The 27068-nt window shown below is 46.3% G+C and overlaps 1 protein-coding gene across 1 annotated transcript in view; it reads left to right on the top strand.

The window, feature by feature from the left end:
- Positions 1–27068, top strand: part of SPTLC2 (serine palmitoyltransferase long chain base subunit 2) — a 207137-nt gene that overhangs the window by 129156 nt on the left and 50913 nt on the right. Inside the window, exon 8 of the mRNA XM_029597667.1 lies at positions 9493–9712. Coding sequence (XP_029453527.1) covers positions 9493–9712 — 220 coding nt within the window. The remainder of the gene's footprint in view (positions 1–9492; positions 9713–27068) is intronic.

Here is a 27068-nt window from a genome sequence, read left to right as displayed (position 1 = left end):
GCCGCGTCTGCAAAGCGTTAGGCAAGCGTTAGGCCCGCGCAACCCATTTTACTGTATAGAGCGCCTATACAGTATCCTGGGTGCGCTGGTACCTGTCATTTCAAATGACATTTGAAATAACAGGCACCAGGAAGTGGATGGTTCCCCCCCCTCCCGAAGCAAGGCGCAGGGCGAAAATTAAAACGGGAATAAAGTGTAAAAAATGGGGGTAAAACCAAAGGGAGTAAAGTGTAAAAAACCATGGACGACCTCCATATTAACATTGCAGCGTAAGTTGTTTATATATATATATATGTATAAATACCTGTCACTTTCCGAATCCCACAGGCGTGCGGTCATCGAGGCGGCGGCGGGAGCCGGCGGGCGGATGGCCGCCCGTTCATCCAGGCGGCGGCAGCGGTGGGAGCCGGCGGGCGGGTGGGCGCGTGTTCGATCCAGGCCGCGGGCGGGCGGGCGTGCATTCATCCAGGCAGAGGGAGCCGGCGGCGAAAGCGGCCTCCGGCAGCCCCCGCCAGAGGCCGGGGGGCTGCCGGAGGCCTTGAGCGTGACATCACGCTCAAGGCGTGATGTCACTACGCTTGACGTCACGGCATGTGACTGCCTTGAGCGCCGAAATTGCACGGGCATTCATTCACTGCCGGCGGGGGCCGTGCATTCATCCAGGCAGAGGGAGCCGGCCGCCGGCTGCTTTTGCCGCCGGCTCCCTCTGCCTGGATGAATGCACGCCCGCCCGCCGGCTCCCACCGCAGCCTGGATCGAACACGCGCCCGCCCGCCGGCTCCTGCCGCTGCCGCCTGGATCCAAAGCGCGCCCACCTGCCGGCTCCCGCCGCCGCCTGGATCCAACGCGCGCCCACCCGCCTGCCGGCTCCCACCGCCGCCACCACCTAGATGAACGGGCGCCCATCCGCCCGCCGGCTCCCGCCGCCGCCTCGATGACCGCACGCCTGGGGGATTCGGAAAGTGACAGGTATTTATACATATATATATATATAAACAACTTACGCTGCAATGTTAATATGGAGGTCGTCCATGGTTTTTTACACTTTACTCCCTTTGGTTTTACCCCCATTTTTTACACTTTATTCCCGTTTTAATTTTCGAACACCACACTAACACCAAGTAGAGGGTAAGCGGTAAACTAACAGGTTAAGGACGCGGCAAAATAGCGGGTTACAAAGGAGATAATCTGAGCGCACGTCACAGTATCAGAGGGGAATAGCTAATTCCTTCATTTACATATCATATACATGCTGGGTGCGGAAAGGGTTATGCGTCTGTTTTAAGAAGCGCTAAGGACGCGTGAAACTGGAGACTGTATCGCTGGATCGCCTTATGCATCCGAATTGTGCGCTCACAGCACGTTACAGACGGGAAATCTTCAACCGCACGTTACAGTATCGATTTGACAGGGTGGCCCATGGAAAAGTAGCCCGCCTCAATACCAGTGCATTGGAAGCAGGCTACTTTTCCATGGGCCATTCTGTAGTTTCTTTAAAAACTTAGACAGAAATGACTCCAGATTTACAGTATATGGCAAAGAAGAGTGCTGCGAATCCTTCCACTGATTTACAAATAGAACACAGATTTAGGGCTAGAAATGGATGTGATGTACTGGAAAGTTGTCTGGAGGAGGGCTCATAAGATATCCAAAAGAATGCACTGATATCCTGCTTTCTGTGTGAGATGCTCTCCCTCCTCATCGAGCTTGTGTTGGAGGGGATGTGGTATAGAGAGGACACACATGTATGTGTGTGGTGGTCCTGTGGCCTGGTAAAGGTTTTCTGGAGGAAGAGGCTAGGAAAATCCTACGGGAAGCTGTGAATTTCACACACGGGCTGTCTCTGCTTGGGAGAGTCCAGAATGCTAAAACTGGGGACAGATAAACACATTTTCTAGCGTGTAGCCAAATGGGCTCAGGACCAATGGGTTATGTGCTCCCCTGCTAGCAGATGGAGACTGAGTCAGGTTTAAAAGCTGACATCACCTTAGATATAACCCTGTAGTGACCCTCAGCCTTTCAGTATCTCTCCGTCTCCTAGTAGATGTGGATGTGTTATCCCCACACCAGCATTGGTGTTTAGCAGGATTGTTATACTAGTTTGAAGAAGAAATTTACCTTTACCTTTAAATTGGAGAAAGATCAAGACCTGCTCTCCTGCGGTGATACCTAAAGGTCCCTTTCCCAGTTGAGATTTCATGAGGTGATTTCAGAGATCCCTCAGAGGTGTGCCTTGGTCTGGTAGCCGGTTCCCGGCGAGAACTTTGCTGCTGAAGCAGCTGAAAGGCAGCGGGTGCAGGAAGCTGAGCGAGGCAGTGATGGCCTAAGCTCTATCCCCCGGCAGCCAGAGACTGTCTTTGTACTCTGCCGGTAAGCGCTGAGCCCAGGTAAATAAAGAAGAACTCCTCCGATTCAGAGTCATGGAAGAGCTTCAGGTAAGTCTTTCCTCTGGTATCCTTGCTTGGCGTGCTGTATCGACAATGTTCCCAATCCCATTAGGGCAAGGGAAGGGGAATATTCAGAGCGGCTTAAGTGGCCCCCCGATGGGCTAGGTCCTGCTTCAAGCTTGGTGGGCTCTCCTCGTGGCAGGCCATGGCAGCACCATCTTGCTCGCGGTTTGGTACAGCGCCATTTTCTTCCATTGTCTGTCAGTGCACACGGTGCAGGCCGACCTTGTGTGCCTAACGCACACATAAGTGTGTGCACTCCTGTGCACATAATCACACGCATACCTGCACGCATAAGTACATGCATACATTTACGCACAACCTGACGCTTATACTTGCGCGCGTCAGGGCTGATTTGTGCTCACACTCGAGTCCAAGCACTAGCCGGCTGAACGCACAAGCCACAGTGAACTATGGCTCCAGCGTCAAAGAAGCACAAGCAACACTTTGTGCATCTTGCCATATTAGCGCTGCACAGGCTGACCTAGATTCCTTCTGTCAGCACTGTGAGGTAGCCCAGGGAGGGCTGGAGTCTCAGAACTTCTCCAAGCCCTGTCACTCCCATTCGGAGGATGAGTCAGCCATGACCTTATCTGGTAGCACCCCCGGATCTGAGCAATTCTGGGGCTGCTTCGTCCTCGGGAGAGGGCAGTTCAGCAGCACCTACCCCAGTTCCTCCTGGGCTAGGTATGGACCCAGTGACCTTTTCTTGGGTGGAATTCTTTCAAGGTCTTCAAGCCTTTGTTCAGGCGCAGTCAGCTGCTGCACCTGCCCGGTCTGAGCCCCAGCTGGGAACTCCTTGTCCTCCCAGCTCTATCAGCATTCCTCGCCTCATCAAGGGTATCCCTGTCAGGGACCCAGACACCATGGACAATGAAGGGAATGCAGACTGATTGAAAGATGGGGAAATCCCTCCAGGCCTGGAGCCATACTGGACCATGCTATGGCTTTTCCACAGAGATGAATGGCTGGCCCTGGTCTCCCAGACCCTGAAGACTCTGGGGGTTCCCGGCACGGACCCTATGTCAGAACCAAAGAAGAATCCCATCCTGGTGTCTCGACGGAAAGCCTCTTGCTATTTCCCAATGCTGGAAGCCATCCAGGAGTTAATAGACCTGGAGTGGGGCACCTGGAAGCCAGCTTTAAAGGAAGTCTGGCCTTGTACCCTCTAGACCCGGTAGCCAAAGAATGCCTGTGTTTCCCGAAAATGGACTTCCTGGTCTGTGCTGTTTCGAAGCGAACAACTATCCCAGTAGAGGGAGGAGCAGTCTTGAAGGATGCTCATGAAAGGCGGTTGGAGTCCATCCTAAAGCAAGCCTTTGACGCGACAGCAATGATACTGCAGATCACTTCCTTTTGTGCTCTGGTGGCTCGCTCGTGTCTGTTTCTCGAGCGAGAGAAAGAGCAGCAGATAGTTCAGCGGTGCATTCCAGAGAGGCGATGGAGCCCACCACGGCCTTCTTAGCAGATGCAAGGTCTGACTTAGTGCGCACCTTGGCCAGAGGAGTAGCCTCAGTGCTGGCATCCAGAAGACAGCTATGGCTTCGAAATTGATCAGCGCACACGACCTTTAAGGTGAACCTCCCAAAGATTCCCTTTAAGGGATCCCTTCTATTCGGAAGCGAATTGGAAAAGCTAGCAGGTAAGTGGGGTGAATCTCCAGTGTCTCGGCTACCAGAAGATAAGAAAAAGATGTTGCAGCGCCCCTAGCCCAATAGGAGTTGGGCCAGGAGCAAACAGCACTTCCGGCCTTAGAGAAGCTCGTCATTTCAGACATCTTGGCCCTTGGGACAACCAAAAAGAGGAACTGGTTTGGGCTCAGGTTTGACTTGAACTTCCCAATGAAGTTTGGCTGGCCCATCCATGGGGCGAGGAGATAGGGGAGGCCGACTATCCCTCTTCTATCAGCAGTGGGTCAAGATCATGACGGACAAAAGGGTACTGGACATCATACAAGAAGGATACGCTCTGGAATTTTGCCACATCCTTTGGGACATATTCATGATGTCACCTTGCCACTCCCAGCACAAGAAGCTGGCAGTGGAATCCACGTTGATAAGGCTCCTCAGTTTGAGGGCTATAACCCCAGTAACTAAGCCCCAGTAAAATACAGGGCATTATTCCATCTATTTCATCGTGCCCAAGAAGGAGGGTTCACTTCGCCCCATCCTGGACCTCAAAAGCATCACTCGTCATCTGCGGTTAATTCACTTCTGCATGGAAACTCTTCACTTCGTCATAATGGCTGTACAACCAGGGGAGTTCTTAACCTCCCTAGCCTTCTCAGAGGCCTACCTTTTATATCCCAATCTGTCAAGACCACCAGTGTTTCCTACGCTTTGCGGTACTGGGCTGCCATTATCAGTTCTGGGCGTTGCCCTTCGGCCTGGCAACCGCCCCTAGAATATTCTCCAAAATGATGGTCGTGATGGCGGCACTGAGGAAAGAAGGGATCCTGGTGCACCCTTCCTTAGACAACTGGCTGATCCGGGTGAAGTCGTTGGAAGAGAGCCTCCAGGTGACCAGCAGTTTCAGGTCCTTGCTTCAGGAGCTCAGTTGGGTTGTGGACATGGACAACAGCAGCCTCAAGCCCTCCCAGTCATTAGAATACATGGGAGCCTGGTTTGACACCAAGCAGGACAAAGTCTTCCTCCCTCCCTTGAGGATAAAAAAACAAAACAAAAAAAAACCTGATGCGCCAAGTGTGGCGTTTGACGAACAAATTGCGCCCCAGGGTGTGGAGCTATCTCCAAGTCCTTGGTCTGATGGTGTCAACCCTGGACGCAGTTCTGTGGGCGAGGGCACACATGCGGCCACTCCAATGCTTCCTCTTGACACATCAGAACCCACTGTCTCAAGACTACTCGATTCGCCTCCACCTACCGATGGAAGTATGTTCTCTGCTCCAGTGTTGGCTACAGGAAGTTCATCTAAGCAAGGGTGTAAGCCTGTCCCCACCAAACTGGCTAGTCCTCACAACGGACGCGATCCTTCGAGGGTGGGGAGCTCACTGTCAGGAATTGACAACCCAGGGGCAATGGATCAAGGAAAAGGCGCGCTGGAATATAAACCGTCTGGAAGCCCGAGCTGTCAGATTAGCATGTCTACAATCCAGCCACAGGCACCAGGGACAGGTAGTTTGCATGATGTCAGACAATGCAACAACGGTAGCTTATGTCAACCGCCAGGGAGGAACCAAAAGTCACCAAGTGTCTCTGGAAATAGACCCCCCCCCCCCCCCTATGGAATGGGCGGAGTTAAATCTACAAGGGATCTCTGCCTCCTACATCATGGGAAAAAACATCAGAGCAAACTTTTTCAGCAGGGGAGAGTGTGGATTCAGGGGAATGGGCATTATCGGCCAGAGCCTTCCAGCTCCTTGTAGATCTCTGGAGCCTCCCATCCATCGACCTACTGGCCACATCTCACAGTGCAAAGATCCCCTGAATCTTCAGTCGCAGAAGAGATCAGCACTCCCAAGTGATCGACGTCCTTGTCCAGACTTGGCCAGAGGAAGACTTACTTGTACGCCTTCCCTCCGTGGGCAAGGTCATTTGCAAGATCGAATGCCATAGAGGATTAGTCCTTCTGGTTGCCCCGGATTGGCCCAGGTGCCTGTGCTATGCAGACGTGCGGAGGCGTCTGGTGGAGAGCCCCCTATGCCTCCCCCCGCACAGAGACCTGGTCCAATCCTTCACAAGGACCCAACTCTGTTTTGTCTTACAGTCTGGCCCTTGAGAGGGCTCACCTGACGAAGCGTGGATATTCGGTGGCAGTAATCACCACCTTGCTCCACTTGCGCAAGTTCTCGACGTCCTTGGTGTACACGCGGATCTGGAGAATATTTGAGGCCTGGTTCGAGGAACGCGGGGTGCCCCCTCAGACTACTAAGATCCCATGATTCTGGAATTTTTACAGGACAGCCTGAACAAAGGGTTGTCCCTCAATTCCTTTAAGGTCCAGGTGGCAGTTATCTCCTGTTTCAGGGGTGAGGTGAATGGATCCCGCCTGTCTATGCATCAGGACTTGGCCTGTTTCCTAAAAGGAGTTAAACACCTCCGACCATCCTTAAAGTGGCCGGTCCCCTTATTGAACCGCAATCTAGTATTGGACATTTTAGCAGGGCCTTCCTTTTGGCCGCTGCACAGTCTGTGTCTACGCCTGTTAACACCAAAGACTGTATTCTTGGTGGCGATATGCTCGGCTTGTCGCATCTCTGAACTACAGGCGCTGTCATGTCGGGAGCCGTTCCTTCGGTTTACTCCAGGAACATTACAGCTTTGCACCGTTCCTTCCGTCTCAACAAAGGTTGTCTCGGAGTTTCACCTGAACAGTCCATTTCCTTACCGTCCCTAGATAGATTGAAGGACATGGCAGACTACCGCCTCTTAGACCACTTAAAATGTCAATATGCCTTTAGTACATTCTGTGCAAGACAGACCACTTGCTTGTTCTTCACAGTGGAAGGAAACAAGGTGAAGCAGCTTCACGAGCTCCCATAGCTCGCTGGATTAAGGAAGTGATCACGGGAGCTTATGTAGAGGCAGGGAAGCCTTTACCCCTTCAGGTTAGAGCTCATTCCACTAAGGCCCAGGCAGTATCCTGGGTGGAAGCTAAGCTACTGTCACCCATCGACATCTGCCGAGCAGCGACATGGTCTTCCTTACTTTCTCCAGGCCCAAGAGGACGCAGCCTTTGTGAGGGCGGTGCTCACCGGACCACGGGCAGGCTCCCACCGCGTTTGGGGGTAGCTTTTGTACATACCATTGGTCCTGAGTCCATCTGGCTACACGCTAGGAAATGGAGAGATTACTTACCTGATAATTGTTTTCCTTAGTGTAGACCAATGGACTCAGCATCCTGCCCAGGGCTGACCTTGAATGATACCAAAGAATCTCCCATGAGGTGAATCTCAATTCCAAGAGGTTACGGGTAAACCGTCGCCCTCTCCCTAGATCAGGGCATCTATAATATTGCTGGGATTCAGTGCTTATGTTTGGTTGAGTACAGTTATGGTCACCAGTTTTTAAATCGTTTTTAATCAAGTTATTAAGTTGTATCCAAATTTTATTCAAGTTTTTCAATAGTAAGTCCACAATGGCTTTTGAAGAGAGTACTGAATGGCTGAGGTCTCTGCATGGGGTGTATCTAAGGTGAAGTTAGCTTTGAAACCTGACTCCGTCTCCATCTGCTAGCAGGAGAGCATATAACCCATTGGTCCTGTGTCCATCTGGCTACACTAAGGAAAACAAAAGTATCAAGTAAGTAATTTCTCCATTATGCAATCAATTGATAAATGCTGCTAGATTCACCGCAGCCACTGTATGGAAGTTGTCACCTTTGCTGGCACACTTGGCTCACACAACTTCATGAGATTCCATTTATTTAAAATGTATATGCCACAGCATTGAAAAAAACAACATACATATTAAAGGATAAGATGCCAGCATATGACAAAATGTAGGGATGTTGCTGGTCTTGTATTGATCAATGATTCAAGTTTACTGTTATGCTGTAGATATATGGGGCCAGGGTTTCAATTTGCAGTAAATTTTTAGGAGACTTAATTGTGAATTAGTGTTAGCAAACATGGAGGACACAATGTCAGATTTCAGCTTTTACTGTTTTAAAATGATTTATACACACAAACATTCAATGCAGAAAAAAGTTTTGTGCTGATAAGTCATAGAATTTAAGTTTGGAAAACATACTTTTTATGCAAACATTTTTCTGTGCATAAATCCAGAGTACAGGTCCCAGCACTTGAGCTCCAGCCCATAGACCAACACTAGCCCTGGAATCTTTACTCCACCCCTAAGAGTTAAGTTTCCAGCACTAAGAAAACCTGTGCTCAGTCTACATGCCTTTGCATGGTGGGGGAGAGAGAGCAGTGTAATAGCTAATGCTTTCACTAGCTTCCACTTTACATGCAAGGTTGCTACCAGAGTGAACCATTTTATGTGCACATTTTGTTTACGCAGAACATTTTGCTACATCGGGAGTAAATTTGTGCACAAAGTCACAAGAACAGCTGCCTTTAAGCGTGTACAGCTCCTGCATCAGTAAAAGCCTTTGTTAGAGCCTAGTGAGTTTTGCACAATACTTCAGACCTTGGTATTCACTGGTATCGACTACTGTAACTGTACATCAGCCTGCCTTCAGAAGTGCTGATGGCACTTCCAATTGTGCAAAATCCTACTGCTCATATCCTTTCTGGCACTGGGTTGTAACACCATATTACACCTGGCTACCCACCGAATGGCCTATTAAATATAAAGCTGCAGTGCTTAGTCCTAAATTACTGAGCTTTAATATTTCACCACATGTATCTGCCATTAAGATCTGTGATGTCCGACTTGCTTGATTTACCATCATTACATGCCGCATACTTGTCTGACACTCGGGAGAAAGCTTTCTTTGTGTCCAGGCTGATGAATTGGAACTTGCGACCAGAGCATCTGCATACACTAACTTGCATGCAGACATTTAGGAAGCAGTTCAAGATATACTTATTTCAGCAAACCTTTGACTGCCAGCCACACCCGTTGTTCATGGGCTCTCTCGCAGTTTTACACTCCATTGTTTTACCAGCATGGTCAGCAGGTAGCGTTTAGGATAGTATTACTATGTTGTGTTTTCTTTTTAAATTTTTTTTTATGAATGCTAAATTTTACCCCACTTTGAACTGAGGATAACGAGTTATAAATATATATTTTTTGTTTTAATAAATCAAGCTGTGGAATCTGTCAGATGGTGTGGTCAAGTAGACTAGCATTGCAAGGTTTAAAAGAGGTTTGAACAAGTTCTGGAGGGAAAGCCTATAAAACATGATTCAGGTAGACTAGTGCGACCCCCTAATTTGCCTACTGCATGGCGCCCCCTTTGCGGGCACCTTGCGGGCGCTGACTTATCAGCGCCCGCATTCAGTGAAAATGATTGCATGGGCGTGATTTCTCCTTGACGCTGGGTGAAGATAGAAAGGGTTTCTTTCTTCCCCTCCCCGGCTGCGCTCTTTGCCTGACATCTCTCCTGCTTTCTCTGCTAGCATGGAAGGCTCCATTGTTCGCTTGCCTGAAGTGATTGCCCTGAAGAAGAAATACAGAGCGTACCTGTACCTGGATGAGGCTCATAGCATTGGAGCCCTGGGCTCCTCTGGTCGAGGGGTGGTAGAATATTTTGGACTGGACCCCAGGGACGTGGACGTTATGATGGGAACTTTCACCAAGAGCTTTGGTTCAGCCGGAGGTTACATTGGGGGCAGTAAGGTAAGATCACACGTTTACAAGACATCAAACGTAGAGTAACTGATCTTAGCTCTCTGCCTCAAATTGTTAGAGGCTTTTGGGAGCTAATGTAGATATTTACTTGGTAAATTATAAAGAGTGTGCATGATGATTTAATTATTAGTCTTGTCTTGAGTAGATTGTAAGCTTTATGTAATGAGCTCTGTCTCTATACTACATCTAGTAGCTGTATAGAAAGGAGGAGTGGTAGTAATTCCATCAACTAAAAATGTGCCGCTGAATGTTCTTCTGATTATCCATTTTTGTTTTAACTCTGAAAAGCATTTTGAAATGGCAGGCGCTCCCCAGCCTTCCTAGGGGTTTCAGTGATCATGAGATTCACCTCTTGCTAGAAACAGAATAAGAATTGGTGAGCAGCGTAGGAACATCTCTTTACAGGCGAATGCTATGGAAAAAATGTAAAGGGCTCAGTGTCCAGCTAGGTTAGAATAGCTGGTGATGAAATGGTTAAGATTGTGTGCTATCTTAACCCTGAAGATCAGACATCACAAATCACCCTACCCCTGCTATGGAAAGTAAACATATATTTTCTATTTAAATACAATTAGGTCTTCTTTGCTGATAGTTTAATAAGGAGTGGGGTAATTGATAGGCTAAGATAAACACCTGATCATCTGCCTATATTTGGAAATCAGATGACGTTTGCTGGTTTTAATTCCATTGCAAATGAAAATCTGCAGAATGGCTTGTCGGATGCATTGTGATAGGACCAGCTACAGTGGTGAGCGGCAGTACTCTGCCGCCTCCTGTGAGCCATGCCCTCCTGGCTTTCAGTCTAGCAGAAGCAAAGTAATCCCTTTATCCTCATCCTACATTTACAGACGTGCAAACTGTCTGTAGCCTTTTCTTAAGGAGACTTTGGGTTATTTAATTCTGTTTTAGTCTGTGAAATTAATACCTAGGGGCTTGCAGCACACACTAAAAATAAGGGCTACAAAACACATCATACTGTGTTTGACAAATGAAACGTGTATTAATGTTCTGACTTTTCTGCTTTCATCTGTGCATGTATCTCTTTCTCAGAGGACAAGCAGGATGGCAGTCCTCACACGTATATGCGATTTATAGGATGGAGTCCGGCCCTGAAATTTGATCTCAAAGATTCTACAGCTTTCAGCATGCTCTACGGAGCACGTGCAGCTGTAGTTATCTCCCTGCCCTCTAGAGCAGACGTAATCAACCGGTGTGTCGCATCACACGCAGCTCCCTCCCCCTCCCCCTTCCCTTTCACCTCAGCGAGACAAACACTGCTATCGGCACATTCAAGCCCTGAGGGGAACGCCAGCAGTGTTTGTGGAAGTTGGCAACAGGAACATGACCTTTTCTTCTTCCCGCCCCTGTGGCCCGGAAGAGGAAGTGATGTTTACCGGGCACGCGGGAAGAAGAAAAGGCCATCCATGCATGCTGCTGCTGCAGAAATTGCATCCCAAGGCTCTCCCAGGCCCCACTACACTCAGCAGTTTGCCTGTGCTGTGATCATCGCGGCACAGAGCAGTGGCTGCCAGGATTTCCTGCCATGCGGCTGTTGGGGAAAGCCGTCCGTCAGCTGCCCGGACACGGAGCTGAAGATCGATGCTGGCTGGCCACTTTGCCAGGGGCAGCAGGAGTACGGTGCCTCTCACTTCCCCTTCTCTCACCAGTGCAACACTAGCCAGAAAACATAAAAATAATAATCAAACTGCAAAAAAAATAAAAGCTGGGGTGGGATAAGGAAAAGCATAGATTTACATTCTAGGCTGACTGCTCTGTGCCGTGGGTGCTGCTTTCTTACCACTGCGGGGTGGGGAGGTCATTCCTGCTGCAGTTTCTAGCCTGTGAGGACTCTGCTTTTAATAGCAGCATACCGGCTACCTTGTGCTATAGCTGCCATGTGGGGTGAGGGTGGGGGTGAGTGAGTGAGACAGAGAGTGAGCCAGCTTGTGTGTAAGTGTATGAGAGAATGTATGTGTAAGAGAGAAAACATGAGAGCAAGATACTGCTCAGGAAAGTCACTGGTGTGTGTGAGAGAGATTGGTCAGGGACGTGACTGGTGTGAGAGAGAGAAAGTGTGTGTGTTGTGTTTGTGTGTGTGAAATAGACTAGTCATGGGCCCTAAGGAAGAACGTGAGGACAGAGCTTCAGCAGCCCTTGCTGCTTCTGGTATGTGCTATTGGCCTACAAGGGAAAGGAGTAGGAAAGTTACTGGAGAGGGTAAGTAAAGGTGGCTTAAGTTTCTTTATTGATTGACTGCCATTTTAATTATTGGGTATTATGTGATATCTGCTGTTAGAAATATTTTATTAGTGTTTGGAGAATTTTTAATAATTTTGAAAATTTTTAATGATTGGATGTTATTCCATTCATCAGTTGTTTTGAAACATTTATTATATTCTAGTTTTAGAATTATTTTATATTTCTCAAGGAATGTATAAATAGAAATGTGGAGACAAAAACTGAACTGGAAACAGCAAGAAGCCAAACTCTGTATGCAGTGCAACAACGCAAAAACAAAAGCATTAGTTTTATGGTCACTTTATTCTGTATTTGGTGAGGGTCTGAGTGTTCTGCAAGCTTGTAGTTTCTTGGTAGGGGTCTATAGCAGCTTGACTTGTTCTGTTTTCCTAATAGGAGGTGTATTGGTGTTTAGGGCCTGGTGTAATTTTTGCAGTGCTGCCTTTTCATAGGTAGGGTTGTTACTGTTTGAGTTCCATAATGCCGGTGTAACTTTATGCGCATTAGTTTCTGTACATTATTGCAGATCCTAGAAACTGTTAGGTGCTATATTTCTGTTTTGCACTGCATACAGAGTGGCTTTTTTGGGTTTCCATTCCAGTTTCTGTTTCCATATTTGTAATTTGTGGTCTTTCTGTACTTGGTGAAGGTCGAGTCTGTGTGTGTGACCAAGGTGAGGAATTTTACTAACATGTAGGTATTTGTAACAATCTTATTTGTTGTGCTTTCTCAATAGAACATGCATTGGTGGTAAATTACTGTTTTTTCATAAGGAGGGCTATTGCACCTGGTAGGAGAGAGTGTTTATGTTGCTGTTACTGAGATGACACCAGAAATATCTTTTTTGTATGGTAAATTGAACGGGGAATGTCCTAGTTCTCAAAGGACAAGCAGGATGGTTGTCCTCACAAATGGGTGACATCGAGGATGGAGCCCAACCACGGAAAACTTCTGTCAAAGTTTCTGGAACTTTGACTGGCCCCTACTGGGCATGCCCAGCACGGCACCAACCCTGCAGCCAGCAGGGGTCCCCCTTCAGTCTTCTTTTTTCCGCGTAGCAGCAGCCACGCGGTTAAGGAGCTCTTACCACATTCCTGACAGGAAATTCTTCTCGAACTTCTTTGAAGTAAAATACGCCCCACAGGGGTCCCCCCTCTATCCAAATTTAGTCCAGTGTTTCGGATAGTTTTTTTTTGCCGTTTTTCGCCGACTACCGTCGAGTTTGGCCTTCGCGGCCTGCTGGCCGTTGACCGTCCCCCGGCTAAATTTTTGGTCAATGGCGTTGGGGTTCCATCGGTGCCCAGATTGTACGCGCACCATGTCTATCACAGACCCTCACAGAGTCTGTGTATTATGTTTAGGAAGTGAGCATGATGTCCTGACTTGCACCAAATGTGCCCTTATGACACCAAAAGGTCGCAAAGCCAGAATGGAGAAGATGGGACTCCTTTTCCATGCTCACACTCCGACGCCGTCCATCGCATCGACGTCCTCGGAACCGGCACCGTCGAAGTCCTTCCATCGTCGGCAACCTCCCGGTGACCGTCTGCCATCGACGTCTCCACGGCCCTCGACCCCCGTCCCTTCCCCCGAGGATCGTGGGGATCGGAAGGAAAAGCATCAACATCGCAAGTCTCGGACCATCGAGGAATCGAAGTCTTCGACCTCTGTACCGTCTGAGCCTCCCCCGAAGAAGTCTCGATCAGAAGCGGCACCGTCCACTTCTGTATCTGAGACATTGAGGCAACCCTCACCCCATCGGGGTTTGGGAGCCACGATTCCACCGGTGACGGTGGTCCCTCCGGCTCAGCCTCCCTCTTCCTCGGAGCCGGGTATTGTTACCCCAGGTCTCCGGGAAGAACTGGACCGGCTGGTCCAGGAGGCCATCGACAAGGCAATGCAACGGTTCCAGACTCCTTCGGCGCCGACTCCGCCACAGAGTGGAACCAGTCATCGACCCGATTCCAGCAGCGCTGGCACCGCTGCTCGCCCGGATGGAAGCGCTCATGACCGCCCTTCCACCGGTAATACCCGGGTCACCGACAGCACCGGTACGCTCCCTGATGCCAACTTCATCGGGTGCAGAAACGCCGTATCGAATTCCTCCTTCGGGAGTAGTTCCATCGGTGCCATGTCGCCCCTCGCCACCGATACATTCCTCCGGGGCGATACGCACATCGGCTCCATCGATGCCTTCGATGCCGGCACCGATGCCTCCAAGGGTATTTTCGATGCCCCCGGTGATTCCTTCGGGTTTCTCGGAGCCTCAACCGGGGCCTTCCGGTATCCAACCCCCTCGGGGTCCTACAGGTCAGCAACCTGACCCTTATGACACCTGGGGTGATAACTCTTCCACGGATACCGATGATTTACCTTCACCACCCTCTCCTGCTGAAAGTAGAAAGCGTTCTCCTCCCGAGGACCTCTCTTTCACAAATTTTGTGAAGGAAATGTCGGACTTGGTCCCTTTTCAGCTTCAATCGGAGCAAGATGACAGGCATCAAATGATGGAATTACTCCAGTTTTTGGATGCCCCAAAAGTCATCACTTCCATTCCAATTCATCAGGTTTTTCTGGACCTTCTAAAAAAGAATTGGGAAGCCCCTGGATCTGTTGCTCCAGTAGTAAACAAAAGAGCGGACTCTACTTACCTCGTACAGTCAGCAGCTGGCTTTCAAAAACCTCAGCTAGACCACCACTCTGTTGTGGTAGAGTCAGCACAAAAGAAAGCTAAAAGAATGAAGCCATACTCATCCATACCTCCTACTAAGGAGAGCAAGTTCCTAGATAGTATAGGCAGAAAAGTTTACCAAGGGGCCATGCTTATTTCTAAAATAGCTTCTTATCAGCTGTATATGACCCAATATAACAGGGTCATTTTTAAGCAAATACAAGAATTTTCAGATACCTTACCAGAACAATTCCAACAACAACTTCAAACCCTCGTACTTAAAGGTTTTGAAGCTGGAAAGCATGAGATACGAACATCTTATGACATCTTCGATGCTTCCACTAGACTGTCTGCTACAGCCATCTCGGCAAGGCGCTGGGCTTGGCTTAAGTCTTCTGACCTTCGCCCGGAGGTTCAGGACAGGCTCTCCGACCTGCCCTGTTTAGGGGATAATTTGTTTGGTGAGCAAATTCAACAAATAGTTGCTGAATTAAAGGATCATCATGAGACCCTTAAACAGCTCTCATCGATTCCTTCTGACTTCCCTTCTAAACAACCATTTAAGAAGGAACCTAAAAAGTCATTCTTCCGTCCACGGAAGTATTATCCCCCACACACCAAGTCCAGGTCAACAAGGCCGTATCAAAAGCCTCAGCCTTGCCAACCTCGAAAGCAAAAACCCACACCAGCTCCGCAACCAGGCCCTGCGTCGGGGTTTTGACTTTCAATTAGAGAGCAGATGCCTAATCCCTCTACCAAACATACCAGTAGGAGGTCGACTAAACCACTTTACAGACCAATGGCAACACATCACCACAGATCATTGGGTGCTAGCGATAATCGCACAGGGTTACCATCTAAACTTTCTAACTCTTCCTGCGGACTCTCCACCTCTGCAAGTGTGGAGACTTACCGAACACTCTGTTCTTCTAGAGCAGGAAGTATCTCTTCTCCTCCAGTCCAACGCTATAGAACCCGTTCCTCTTTCCCAACGAGGACTGGGGTTCTATTCCAGGTACTTTCTGATCCCAAAAAAGTCAGGAGGACTTTGACCAATCCTGGACCTACGGGCCCTCAACAAGTACCTTCACAGAGAAAAGTTCAAGATGGTAACCCTGGGCTCTCTTCTCCCTCTGCTGCAAAGAGAGGACTGGCTCTGCTCTCTAGACCTCAAAGATGCTTACACCCACATTGCGATAACTCAGTCTCATCGCAAATACCTCCGATTTCTAGTAGGCCAAAACCACTATCAATATCGAGTGCTCCCATTTGGTCTAGCATCCGGACCACGAGTTTTCACCAAATGTCTCGTAGTGGTTGCAGCATTCCTCAGGAAGGAAGGCGTCCATGTCTACCCCTACTTGGACGATTGGTTAATCAGGGCCCCAACCCAGCAAATCGCTCGGTCTTCCCTGACCCTGACAATTCGAACTCTAATTTCTCTGGGATTTCTTGTCAACTACGAGAAATCCTACTTGCTCCCATCTCAAACCTTATCCTTCATTGGAGCAGACTTGGACACCTTACAGGCAAAAGCCTTCCTTCCTCATCAATGTGTCCAAACCCTGGTGTCCCTAGCTTACCAGTTGCAGTCTCAACCCACAGCAACAGCTCGCCAATTCCTCATTCTGCTGGGACACATGGTCTCCTCAGTTTGTGACTCCAATGGCCCGTCTAGCCATGAGAGTCATGCAGTGGACTCTAAAATCGCAATGGATCCAACCCACACAGCCTCTATCGACCAGTAGTTTGCAAGCTATACTTCTCCCTTTAGAGAGAACCCTGTTTGTGGACAGGAAGCTCCTGGTTCATGCAACACTTGTTCCACTTACTGGACCGCATGATTCCTTGTGGAACATATATATAATCATAGCCTTAAGTGTTGATATCTAAGTCAGGTTGTTGGGCATTCTATTCTGAGATCAGACCGACCTTACCCTGGTACCCTTTGGGTTGCCAGGTTAGTAAAGAAATCCTGTTTCTATAGGGATTTGCACTTGTGGCATTCCTGCTTTGTGTCTTGGTGGATTTCTTCCCCAGGAGGTTCACGCTGTTTTGGCTGTTCCTATCATGCTGAGAGTTCTATCTTGGGGAGTAACGCCCTAATAGAATTAGCAGTGAGTTGTTTCTTTGGGGTGTATAAATACAGCCTAGTGACTTTTTCTTATCCCTACAGCCCTGTGGTCTGCCTCCTTGTGTTCTTCCCTCCTTCTTACTTCCAGTTGAAATGGGGGCGAGGGGAGAGAAAAGCTCGAGCATTCGTGGTATCTTAGTGTATACCTTTTCCCTGATTCTTTTTGTTAAGATCTGGCCAATACTGCCTTTAGCTTTTCATGCTTCACTGGGTTGACCAAAGTGCTTCCCTGCTCACCTGAGCTATCCTGTGGACAGGATAGATAAGCCCACTCTTGACAGGGTGGAGTGTGGGTGAGCTTCAGGCCTAGCTTAATTCCCTAATTGTGGGTTTATGTACTAGTGATCCCATTTCAGGGATTGCTTTTTATCCCCTGCTACTCTTGACATCTGTCCTGGGTGGTCAGATCTGTTTGATACTTTAGCAGGTAAGGTCTGCCACAGACCTAGCCACTGTTGCCACTGCTTCTTCCAAGTGTTTGGGTTTTTCTGCCCATTGTGCCTATCAGCCAGTCATTGGGTATGCTTCTGCAAATGCATTATGTATTTCAGCTGCTAATAGCCTGCAGGCATTTTCTGGAGGACTTTCTAGCCCTAGTTGTTTTTTCGGTTGTCTTGTGACACTGAAGGAAACTGTGCGGTCTTCATCCAAGAGTTCTTTTCTTGGTTGATTCTCTAGCTCTTTGCCTGTATCCAAGATGTTGTAGACCTACTTTCTTTGTTAGGGTTCGCTGATCCAAAACCCTGACTGTAATAGTACCATAAGGCAAAGTATGCGTCTCGCTGAACTTCACATCATGCCCCTGCCTTAGGAGTCTCTGCTATGCATTGGGGTATCTGTGTTCTAGTCTGTTCTATGGTTTTCTTTTGTAGAACCCAACTCTTTTTTTTTCCCCACCTAGACCTGTTTTTGGGTCAGCTGTCTCACAGGCAAATGGGAGAAAAGTGGTGCTTTCAGCATGGTGGGGTTCCCTATTTTGTCCTGCATGGGCAGCCTATAGCTTGGGAATCACCCATGTGTGAGGACTTGTCCTTGGAGTAAGAGTTGCTTACCTGAAACAAGTGTTTTCTGAGAACAGCAGGATGTCAGTTCTCATGAAACCCACCTGCCTCCTCTGGGAGTTGGTTTCTCCATATATTAGCTATGTCATGGACTGAGGGACTCTACCTAGGGGGCAGGGAGATAACTACGGCATCTGATGATGGAGCCCGGCCCTGTGTGAAGACTGATATCTTGCTGTACTCTGAAAACACCTGTTACAGATGAGCAGGATAGAACATCTTCACAGTTGGATTTTGTCATCTGATGAAGCCCAGGCCAGAGCAATGATTGCCCAACTACTAGAGCTTTCTAGAGTGCTCTTCTAAGCATGTGTGGATTGTCTTCCCCACTCCCTTTATGGAGCTAAGTTAGATACATTTTTGTGCTCATTTCTCAAATCTTTGTAAATAGGAAAAAGCCCTTGCTTTTTGCAGTGAGCCTTCCTCAATTTGGGCATCCCTTTCTCTTTAGATAACCTTAGTTAAGGTTTAAAAGTCGATGAGAAACCTGCTTACTTTTTTCGGAGCCACATACCTGCACCAATGCAGGTGCATCAAGTGGCATTGGGTAAGTTTTTGGTTTTTGAAATTTGAATTTTGCTGCAGTTATTTTTCATTCCCTGTCCCAGAAGGTAGCCAGTGGTTTCAAAAAGTGCACCCAATATAGCTGCATAATGTTGGTAACTGACACTAATGATTTGAGAACTGTGTCTGGGTGCTATGCACAAATATTCCTGGTTATATTCCAGAGGTCTTCATAATCAAGAGCATACTGAAAGAGGCTGTTTGGTTCAGATTTATTTATTTATTTATTTATTTAGAGCTTTTCTATACCGGCATTCATGATACAATCACATCATGCTGATTTACAGGTAACAGGGGGTGTGATAACCTTGAACAATTAACAAGTGGAGAGAAGCAAAAAGTTACAATAAAACAGGGGAAGCTGGAACTGGGGGAAGAAGAAGAGAAGCAGGAATAATTTAACAATAAGAAGAGGAATAATTATTTACATAGTTCTGAAAGGTATCTTAAAGGTTGTTGTGGTCAGTCTGTTAGGACAGTTAGGTGAGTCAGTTAGATTCGGGAAAGGCTTGTCTAAACAACCATGTCTTAAGCCTTTTTCTAAATGTTAGTAAGCATGGTTCCTGTCTGAGGACAGGGGGGAATGGCGTTCCATATAGATGGTCCCGCTGTAGAGAAGGCCCATTCTCTGAAGGATAGATGGTGTGTAGCTTTGGTTTGGGGGACATGTAGGGATCCTCTGTAGGCTTCTCTGGGTCTGGCTGAAGAGTGTAGTCTGAGCGGGATTTGAAGGCTAAGAGGGGCTTGGGAATGTATGGTTTTATGGATGATGGTGATGGACTTGTGAAGAATTCTGAAATGTATTGGTAGCCAGTGTAAATTTTTGAGAATGGGAGAGATGTGGTCTCTTCTTCTGGTGTTTGTCAGAATTCTGGCTGCCGCGTTTTGGAGCATCTGAAGAGGTTTAATGGAGGAGGAAGGGAGACCTAGCAAGATAGAGTTGCAATAGTCTATCTTGGAGAATATTACGGCCTGGAGGACAGTTCTGAAGTCTTGAAAGTGAAGGAGTGGTTTAATTCTTTTAGTACCTGCAGTTTGTAGAAGCCGTCCTTGGTAGTGCGGTTGATGAATGTTTTTAAATTCAAGCGATTGTCGATTAATGCTCCTAGGTCTCTTGCTTGGGTGACAAAGATGTTAGCGCACTTCGTGTGGTATTACTGTTTTCCGGGGAGATGAGGAGGCGTTCCGTCTTTGCTGAATTTAGTATCAGGTTTAAACTAGAGAGGAGAAGGTTAATCTCTTGTCGGCAGATTTCCCAGGGCTCGAGTGTTTTAGTAATGGATTCTTTAATGGGGATCAGTATTTGCACGTCGTTGGCATAAAGGAAGTGTTTTAGTTTAAGGTTAGTTAACAGCTGGCATAGTGGAAGTAGGTATATGTTGAAGAGAGTGGGGGAAAGGGAGGAACCTTGAGGAACTCCTAGTGAGGAATTGCAGCGATGGGATTCTTTATTGTTGATTCTGACCTTGTAGCCTCTGTTACTGAGGAAAGTTTTGAACCATGTAAATGCCATTCCTGTTATTCCGATGTCCGACAGTCTGTTAAGGAGGATGGAATGGTTGGTGTCAAAAGCCACAGACAGGTCAAGGAGAAATAGTAAGAAGGATTGTCCTTTGTCCAGGCCCAAGATGAGGTGATCTGTCAGAGATATGAGAAGGTTTTCGGTACTTAATGCCTTGCGGAACCCGTATTGGGTAGGGTGCAGTATTTTATGATCTTCTAGGTAATCGTAAAGTTGTGAGTTGACTAATTTTTCCATTATCTTGGCTACAAAAGGAAGATTGGAAATAGGGCAGAAGTTGTTGGGATCTTTTGGATCCAAATTTCGTTTCTTTAGGAGAGGTTTAAGAGATGCCAGTTTTAGGGCGTCTGGGAAGATTCCCCGAGATAACAGTTTATGATATCAGCCAAGGGTTTGGAAATGGTGTCAGGTACTAGCAGGAGTAGTTTTGTAGGGATTTGGTCAAAGGGATGGGAGGAAGGTTTCATTTTCTAATCTGAACGTGTTGATTTCAGCTGCATCGAATGCTGGTGATGCATTGGCATTGAAGAAACATCGATACTTTTCAAAGCCAAGCACTGATACAGGCTATGGGGACAGAGCATTCTCTAGTTTCTCACACCTGATGAAGCAGAGTCCTTTGGTTTTTATCTATATCCATATTGAGAGATGCCAAGAAATAGATATCAGTCCCAGTCAATGCATGATGCTGAGAGTAGGGAGATACAACAGCCCTACAGAGAGGACTGCTCACCCTTGAGGTATTGTGAGGATCCCATCAGCCTCTAAAGGTCCAGGTTAATCCCATCAATGCACCTCAAGTATCTTAAGAAGATGTTACTACCACTCTTGTCAGTAATATTCAAAGAGGAGTGGGACAGAAAGATGTAGGAAACTTTGAATTATACTGTCTTGCAAACATTTTTGTTTCATTTATTATTTATATGCCACACCAGTCAGACTAATATATCTTCCCAAGGCAGTTTACAAGAAAATAAAAAACCAGCTAAAAACATTTAAAAAGAATTAAAACATCTAAATTAATACCCGATCCAGCACCCCTCTCTCCCTCAACCAAAGTGGAACCAAGTGCAAACAGAAAATGAGCAGGAAAAAGGAAGAGAAGTAACATTTCTTCACTTGACTACTTTACATGCCCAAGAATTATTCTGTTGAAAGCCACATTTTTGCCTTCTTTCTAAAAGACAGATAATTTGTTTCCACACAAATCTCTCCTGGTATCAAATTCCAAAGTTCTACCCCACTGACTGAAAGCATTCTCTTGCAACTAATTACTTGGATTTCTTCCTTCATACATGGAATCTATATTAAAAAAAAAAAGCATATGATTTACTGAATGATCAGTGGTCTTGATTATAAAGCATGTAGGGGAGAGTCTTTAGATCTAAATATGTATACCCTGGAGGAAAGGCAGAATAGGGAAGATGAGACATTTACAGTTGTACTCATAGGTTTATGAACCCCTACCAGAATTTGTAAGATGTGCAGCGTTTTAAGAAAACTTGAGTGACTGGACAAAACACATCAGTTTAATTTGAAACACATTAATAGCTATTATGCATCACAGAATAGCACAATCATTAAACAAACCATAGCAGTAAAGAAAATAATAAAATGGTCCTGTACAAGAGTTAGCATACCCGTAATTCTTAATATTGTGCATTCCCCCTTTGGCATCAATGACAGCGTTCAGTCTTTTGTGATAGTTGTGAATGAGGCCCTTTATTTTCTCATGTGCTGCCCATTCCTCTTGGCAAAAAGCCTCCAGATCCTGTAAAGTTTTTGGTTGTCTAACATGAACTGCATGTTTCAGTTCTCCCCAAAGTGGCTCAATGATGTTGAGGTCAGGAGACTGATGGCCACTCCACACCCTCCACTTTCTTCTGCTGCAGCCACTGAAGGGCTGACTTGGCCTTATGCTTCAGATCATTGTCCTGTTGGAAAGTCCAAGTGTGCTCCATGTGCAGCTTCCTGACTGATGAATAAAAATTCTCCTCCAGTATTTTCTGATAAGATGCTGCATTCATCTGCCATCAATTTTGATTAAATTCTCTGTGCCACTGTAGCTCATTCACCCACAAAACAGCAGAGATCACCTCCATGCTTCACAGCAGGGATGGTGTTGCTTCTCTTTATAGCGTTTATGGTTGTGACCGTAATGTTCAGTTTTGGGCTCATCACTCCAAATTGTTTCAGACATTTTGACGCTCTAGGTGCTGCTTGGCATATTGTAAGTGGGTTGTTTCGTGGCATTGGTACAGCAATGGCATTTTTCTGGCAACTTTACCATGCAGCCCATTTTTGTTCAAGTATCTCCTTATTGTGCATGCTGAAACTCCCACACCACTTTGTTTCAGAGAAGCCTGTATTTCAGTAAGTTGCTTGTGGGTTTTTCTTTGCAACCCAACAAATTTTCCTGGCAGTTGTCTACCTTGGTATTAACAGAACCCATAATTTTCCACTTTCAACTTCAAATCTCTGGATATCTTTTTATATCCTTTTCCTGATTTATAAAGTTGAACTACTTTTGCTCACAGATCGTTTGACAGTTCGTTTGCTTTCCCTGTGCTTCAGTAACCACCAAAATCAGTGCACCCCTGGATGAAATGCACAAGGCTTTCTCAAGAGCCAAGTAATTAATTGACTATTTATACCCAGGCACTAGTTACACACAACAAGGCACAGACATGGATACCTACCCTTCATTGCCATCTCGATCTGTCAGCCCAAACATTCAAGGGTATGCAGACTTTTGTACAGGACAATTTTATTGTTTCTTTTATGGCTATGGTTTGTTTAATGATTGTGCTGTTCTGTGATGCATAATAGTTTACATTTTTCAGATCACTCATGTTTTCTTAAAATGCTACACATCTTACAAATTCTGCCAGGGGTATGTAAACTTATGAGCATAGCTGTAAATACCTCCACGATTTCCATGCACAGGAGGCAAGCCTTTTTCAATGGAAAGGAAGCTCTAGAACAAGGGGTCCTGGAATAAGGGTGAAAGGGCTAGACTCAGGAGTAATCTAAAGAAATATTTCTTGACGGAGAGGGTATTGGAATCATGGAACAGCCTCTCCATACAGGTGTTTGAGACAAGGACAGTATCTGAATTCAAGAAAGCATGGGACAAGCAAAAAGGATCTCTGAGGGAGCGGTAGTAATTGTAAAGCTGAGTCATTGGTGTAAATGGGCAAACTAGGCTGTATGGTCTTTTTCTTTTTTTTTTTTTTTTTAATTTATTGTTTATTAAATTTTCTTAAACATTTTACAATGAATAAAGAAAAGGAAAATTTTTGAGTTACATTCATATTATCAACATACGTATGTACTTTACAAAAAGAAAAAATTATACATGTACTCCTAAATAAAGTCCACATTAAGGGAGGCATTTAGCAATTTGACAAAAGAAATTTTTCATTCAAGCATGAAATAATGTGGAGTAATTTATCTATTACAACCAGGATCTTTAATCTGTTGTGATAACATCTCGTCCTTCTTTATCAATTAGGAAAGTTTCTAGGTGTGTAGGCTCAAGGAATACAAATTTATTTTTATTAAACACCACTATACATCGACAAGGAAACTTGAGAAAATATGTGGCTCCAAGGGCCACTACTCTCTCTTTTAAAGCAAGAAACATTTTTCTTCTCATCTGAGTGTTCCTAGAGACGTCAGGAAAGACCTGAATGGTCTGCCCACAAAACTTAAATACCTTATTTCTAAAGTACTTTTGAGGACTAAATTTTTCTCCTGCTCCAATCCAAAAGCAACAATCAATGTTGCTCTGGTTTGTATATCATCCACAGACGCCTCTAGAAAAGATGTTAAATTAGGGCTCTGTACCGATAACATATCTATTCCCCCCTCCGGTGCCACAACAGCTCTTTTTTGATTAGAAAGATAATAAATCTTAGAAATTAACAGATCTTTGGTTATTCCCAAAATTTCTCTAATGTATTTCTTAAACAGTTCTTCTGCTGACAAAAGTCTTGTAATTGGAAAATTCAGGAGACGCAAGTTCTTAGCTCTCAAATTATTTTCTAAATTTTCCATTTGTTTATAAATAATCATAGAATCTTTCATAAATGTGGCCCCAGCACTTTGAAGAGATGAAATTTGGGATATTGAGGTAACGTTTGTAACTTCCAACACTTCAATTCGTTTACCTTGTTCCTCAACCACCTTCTTAACATTTGTAAGGTTAATAGTGGACTGAGCTATGGATTGGGATAATTTTCCCTCCATGTTTTTCACAACCCTCCAAACATCCAGCAGAGTAATATTTTCAGGTTCTGATGTTAAACCCTGGTCTCTTTCCCCTAGGGTCTCTCCTTCTTCCACTATTTCTCCTGTCATATTTTCTGCTGGTGCACTTGATATTATTGTCTCTGTTAAGCGTGGATTAGCTTGAAGCATGCTAATCCCATCGCTTCCTAGAGATTCATTTGGAGCTGGTTCTTGGGCAGGGCTGGCTGATGCACCCGATGATGATGACATATCAAACTCTGTCTCCTTAGAGACTGAACTCACCCTTCTCACATGCGAGTCCATGGGTCCTCTCACTTCTTTTGGTACCGGTGTGGAGGCTACGATCTTCAATTTTCGCTTTTTCCCCATCTCTAACTCAGGAACTGAGACAAAAAAAAAAATCGCCCAGGGGCGCGCCCCTTTGGCGCGCGGCTTAGGCGCGCCGGCGGCTGCGCGCCGCTGGTCGCAGTTTTTATCGAGCAGCCCTTCACTTCCGGTTTCCCAAAAAAGGAAGGGGGCGGGGTTCTCAACAGCTGGTCTCTCAGTCCTCTCACCCGGACGCCGGACGGCGCGTTGTCTCCACGGTAGGCCTCCGATATTCACTTGCTGCTCACAGCTTTTATCGAGCAGCCCTTCACTTCCGGTTTCCCAAAAAAGGAAGGGGGCGGGGTTCTCAACAGCTGGTCTCTCAGTCCTCTCACCCGGACGGCGCGTTGTCTCCACGGTAGGCCTCCGATATTCACTTGCTGCTCACAGCTTTTATCGAGCAGCCCTTCTCTTCCGGTTTCCCAAAAAAGGAAGGGGGCGGGGTTCTCAACAGCTGGTCTCTCAGTCCTCTCACCCGGACGCCGGACGGCGCGTTGTCTCCACGGTAGGCCTCCCTGTATGGTCTTTTTCTACCATCATGTTCTACTTTTCTATGGAAATGACTGGGTTTATCCTATGTGTGAGGTGTGGTTGTGCCTGTTGCTAAATCAACTTCCTTTTGTAACAGCCGAAACTGAGTAAATTGGGCAAGAATAGAAAGGGGCATGGAAAGGTGGGGTTTGGTACTGGGTAAAGTTATTGCATGCTAAGCAGTTCAGATCTGCTTTATGATTTGCCAGATAGTGCCATCTAGTGGCTAGAATACAGCTGGGAAAATTGAAGGCCCTCTTGTTACTTTCTCACTGTGACCTTTATTCACCTCTCTCTTTTCCCTTTATCCATGGACAAACAGAACAAGTATCAACCACATAAGTGGGGTGATGTCATCCGATTGTTGTAAGCAGCATGAGCCCCTTTTGCCGTGGTGCAATTGACGCAACCTTGAGTGTAGGGGCCCTAAGGACTGTGCTGACAGTGGACGAATGAGTCTTGACATGAGTCAGGCTATGACAAAGTCCAAAGAACTGTGACTATGGTCAAATCCGAAGAGCCGGACGAAGCTAGAGACCAGACTAGGCTGACGGACCAGGCTGAAACTGGAAACGCACGTGGAGCGAGGCTGAGGCCGAAGACGCACGTGGAGCGAGGCTTGAGAGACAGGTGACCACCTTGCTGATGCAACAAAAAGATGTTAGGAGAGCCCTTTTATAGGGCAGCAGATCGTGATGCCATCTGAGGGGACTGTAGATTTTCCCTCCGTAGTACCTTTAAGACTTCTGACTTCAACAGACCTATTGGAAGATCTTGGGGTAGTAAGCATGGTGGCGTCCTGCTTGGCGGTCTCTTGTTCTGGCTGGGCCCGCTGGCAGGCGTTCCGCAAGTGGCACAGAGATAGATAACTCTTTCAGAGCTCAGAAAGATCTTCTTGGCAATCCTGGATGTTTCTGCAAAACTGTCATGCGAGTCTCCTTAGTCTGTTGTCTTCTGCCAGTGCAAAAGAATATGATTTTTAGCTCTGTCTAAAGTTGCTTATAATTTTTTCCATCGTTATTTTCTTAACTTTTTAATTTTTCATTTGTGTAAAGTCTAGCTCCTTGGTGCTGAAATGCATATGCGTGGTACCGATTGTCTCTCTATTGGTACAAAGACCATCCCCTTCAGTGCAATCTCTCCTCCGCACTGGAAACTAAGCAAAGTCATAGCACCATCTTCTGCACCAAAACTTGGATGTGGAGAATGGTACAGAAAGATCAAAATAGGATGTACATTCTCTAGTCCTGATATTATTGTTGCTGAATCGTAATTCTTCCTACAACTGACCAGCATTCTATGGTTAAGAAAATGTTGACTGATATGCCGCCACCTCCTCCCTTGGAGCAGATGTCTCCTGTTTTAGTATCATTGATGCCTACGATGGAAAGTCAATCTGCTATTCCACCTGTTCAGACTAGAGAAAATATATGTATCTCAGCCTCTCTTGGAACTTCCTGTAATACTCTAATTCAAAGTAAGTCTCTGAATCTTCTTATTTCCCCCCTGTTCCATTTGCATGATGACTATATTTATCTTCAATCAAATCACTCTCTAAAACCTCCTAGGAGTACATCTCCTCCTGAGGATATGGCATGTCCTGCTTTTGTGCAAAGGATGGAAAAGGAGATTCCTTTCTCTCTATTCCAAGGGATGGAGCCTAGAGAAGATCTTGTTGTTTTATGAAAGTTTATTGAACCTCAAAAGTAAGTTGTAGCAGTACCAATCCATTGACTAGCTATAACAGGAACATGAGACAAGGATGTGATAGACTTTATTTTCAACACTTCTACACTCTGAATAATTTGATATCGAGTATAAGGTTTAATCTTGTCCATGCCATCAAGAACTCAAACTACCTCACCAGTCCTTAGTGTTAGAATCAGCTTTAAAAAGAGCAAAAAGATCTAAAACTCGGCGGTGGAAAAGGGAGAGAATTTACATGAGCTGAGGCTAATTCCAGCGGTATCCCCGGGGGTCCTTCAGGCCCCGACGGCTAGTAC

This window comes from Rhinatrema bivittatum, chromosome 4 (genome assembly GCF_901001135.1).
Source record: "Rhinatrema bivittatum chromosome 4, aRhiBiv1.1, whole genome shotgun sequence".
NCBI classification, from domain to species: domain Eukaryota; kingdom Metazoa; phylum Chordata; class Amphibia; order Gymnophiona; family Rhinatrematidae; genus Rhinatrema; species Rhinatrema bivittatum.
This window is presented reverse-complemented; position numbering and strand designations above follow the sequence as displayed.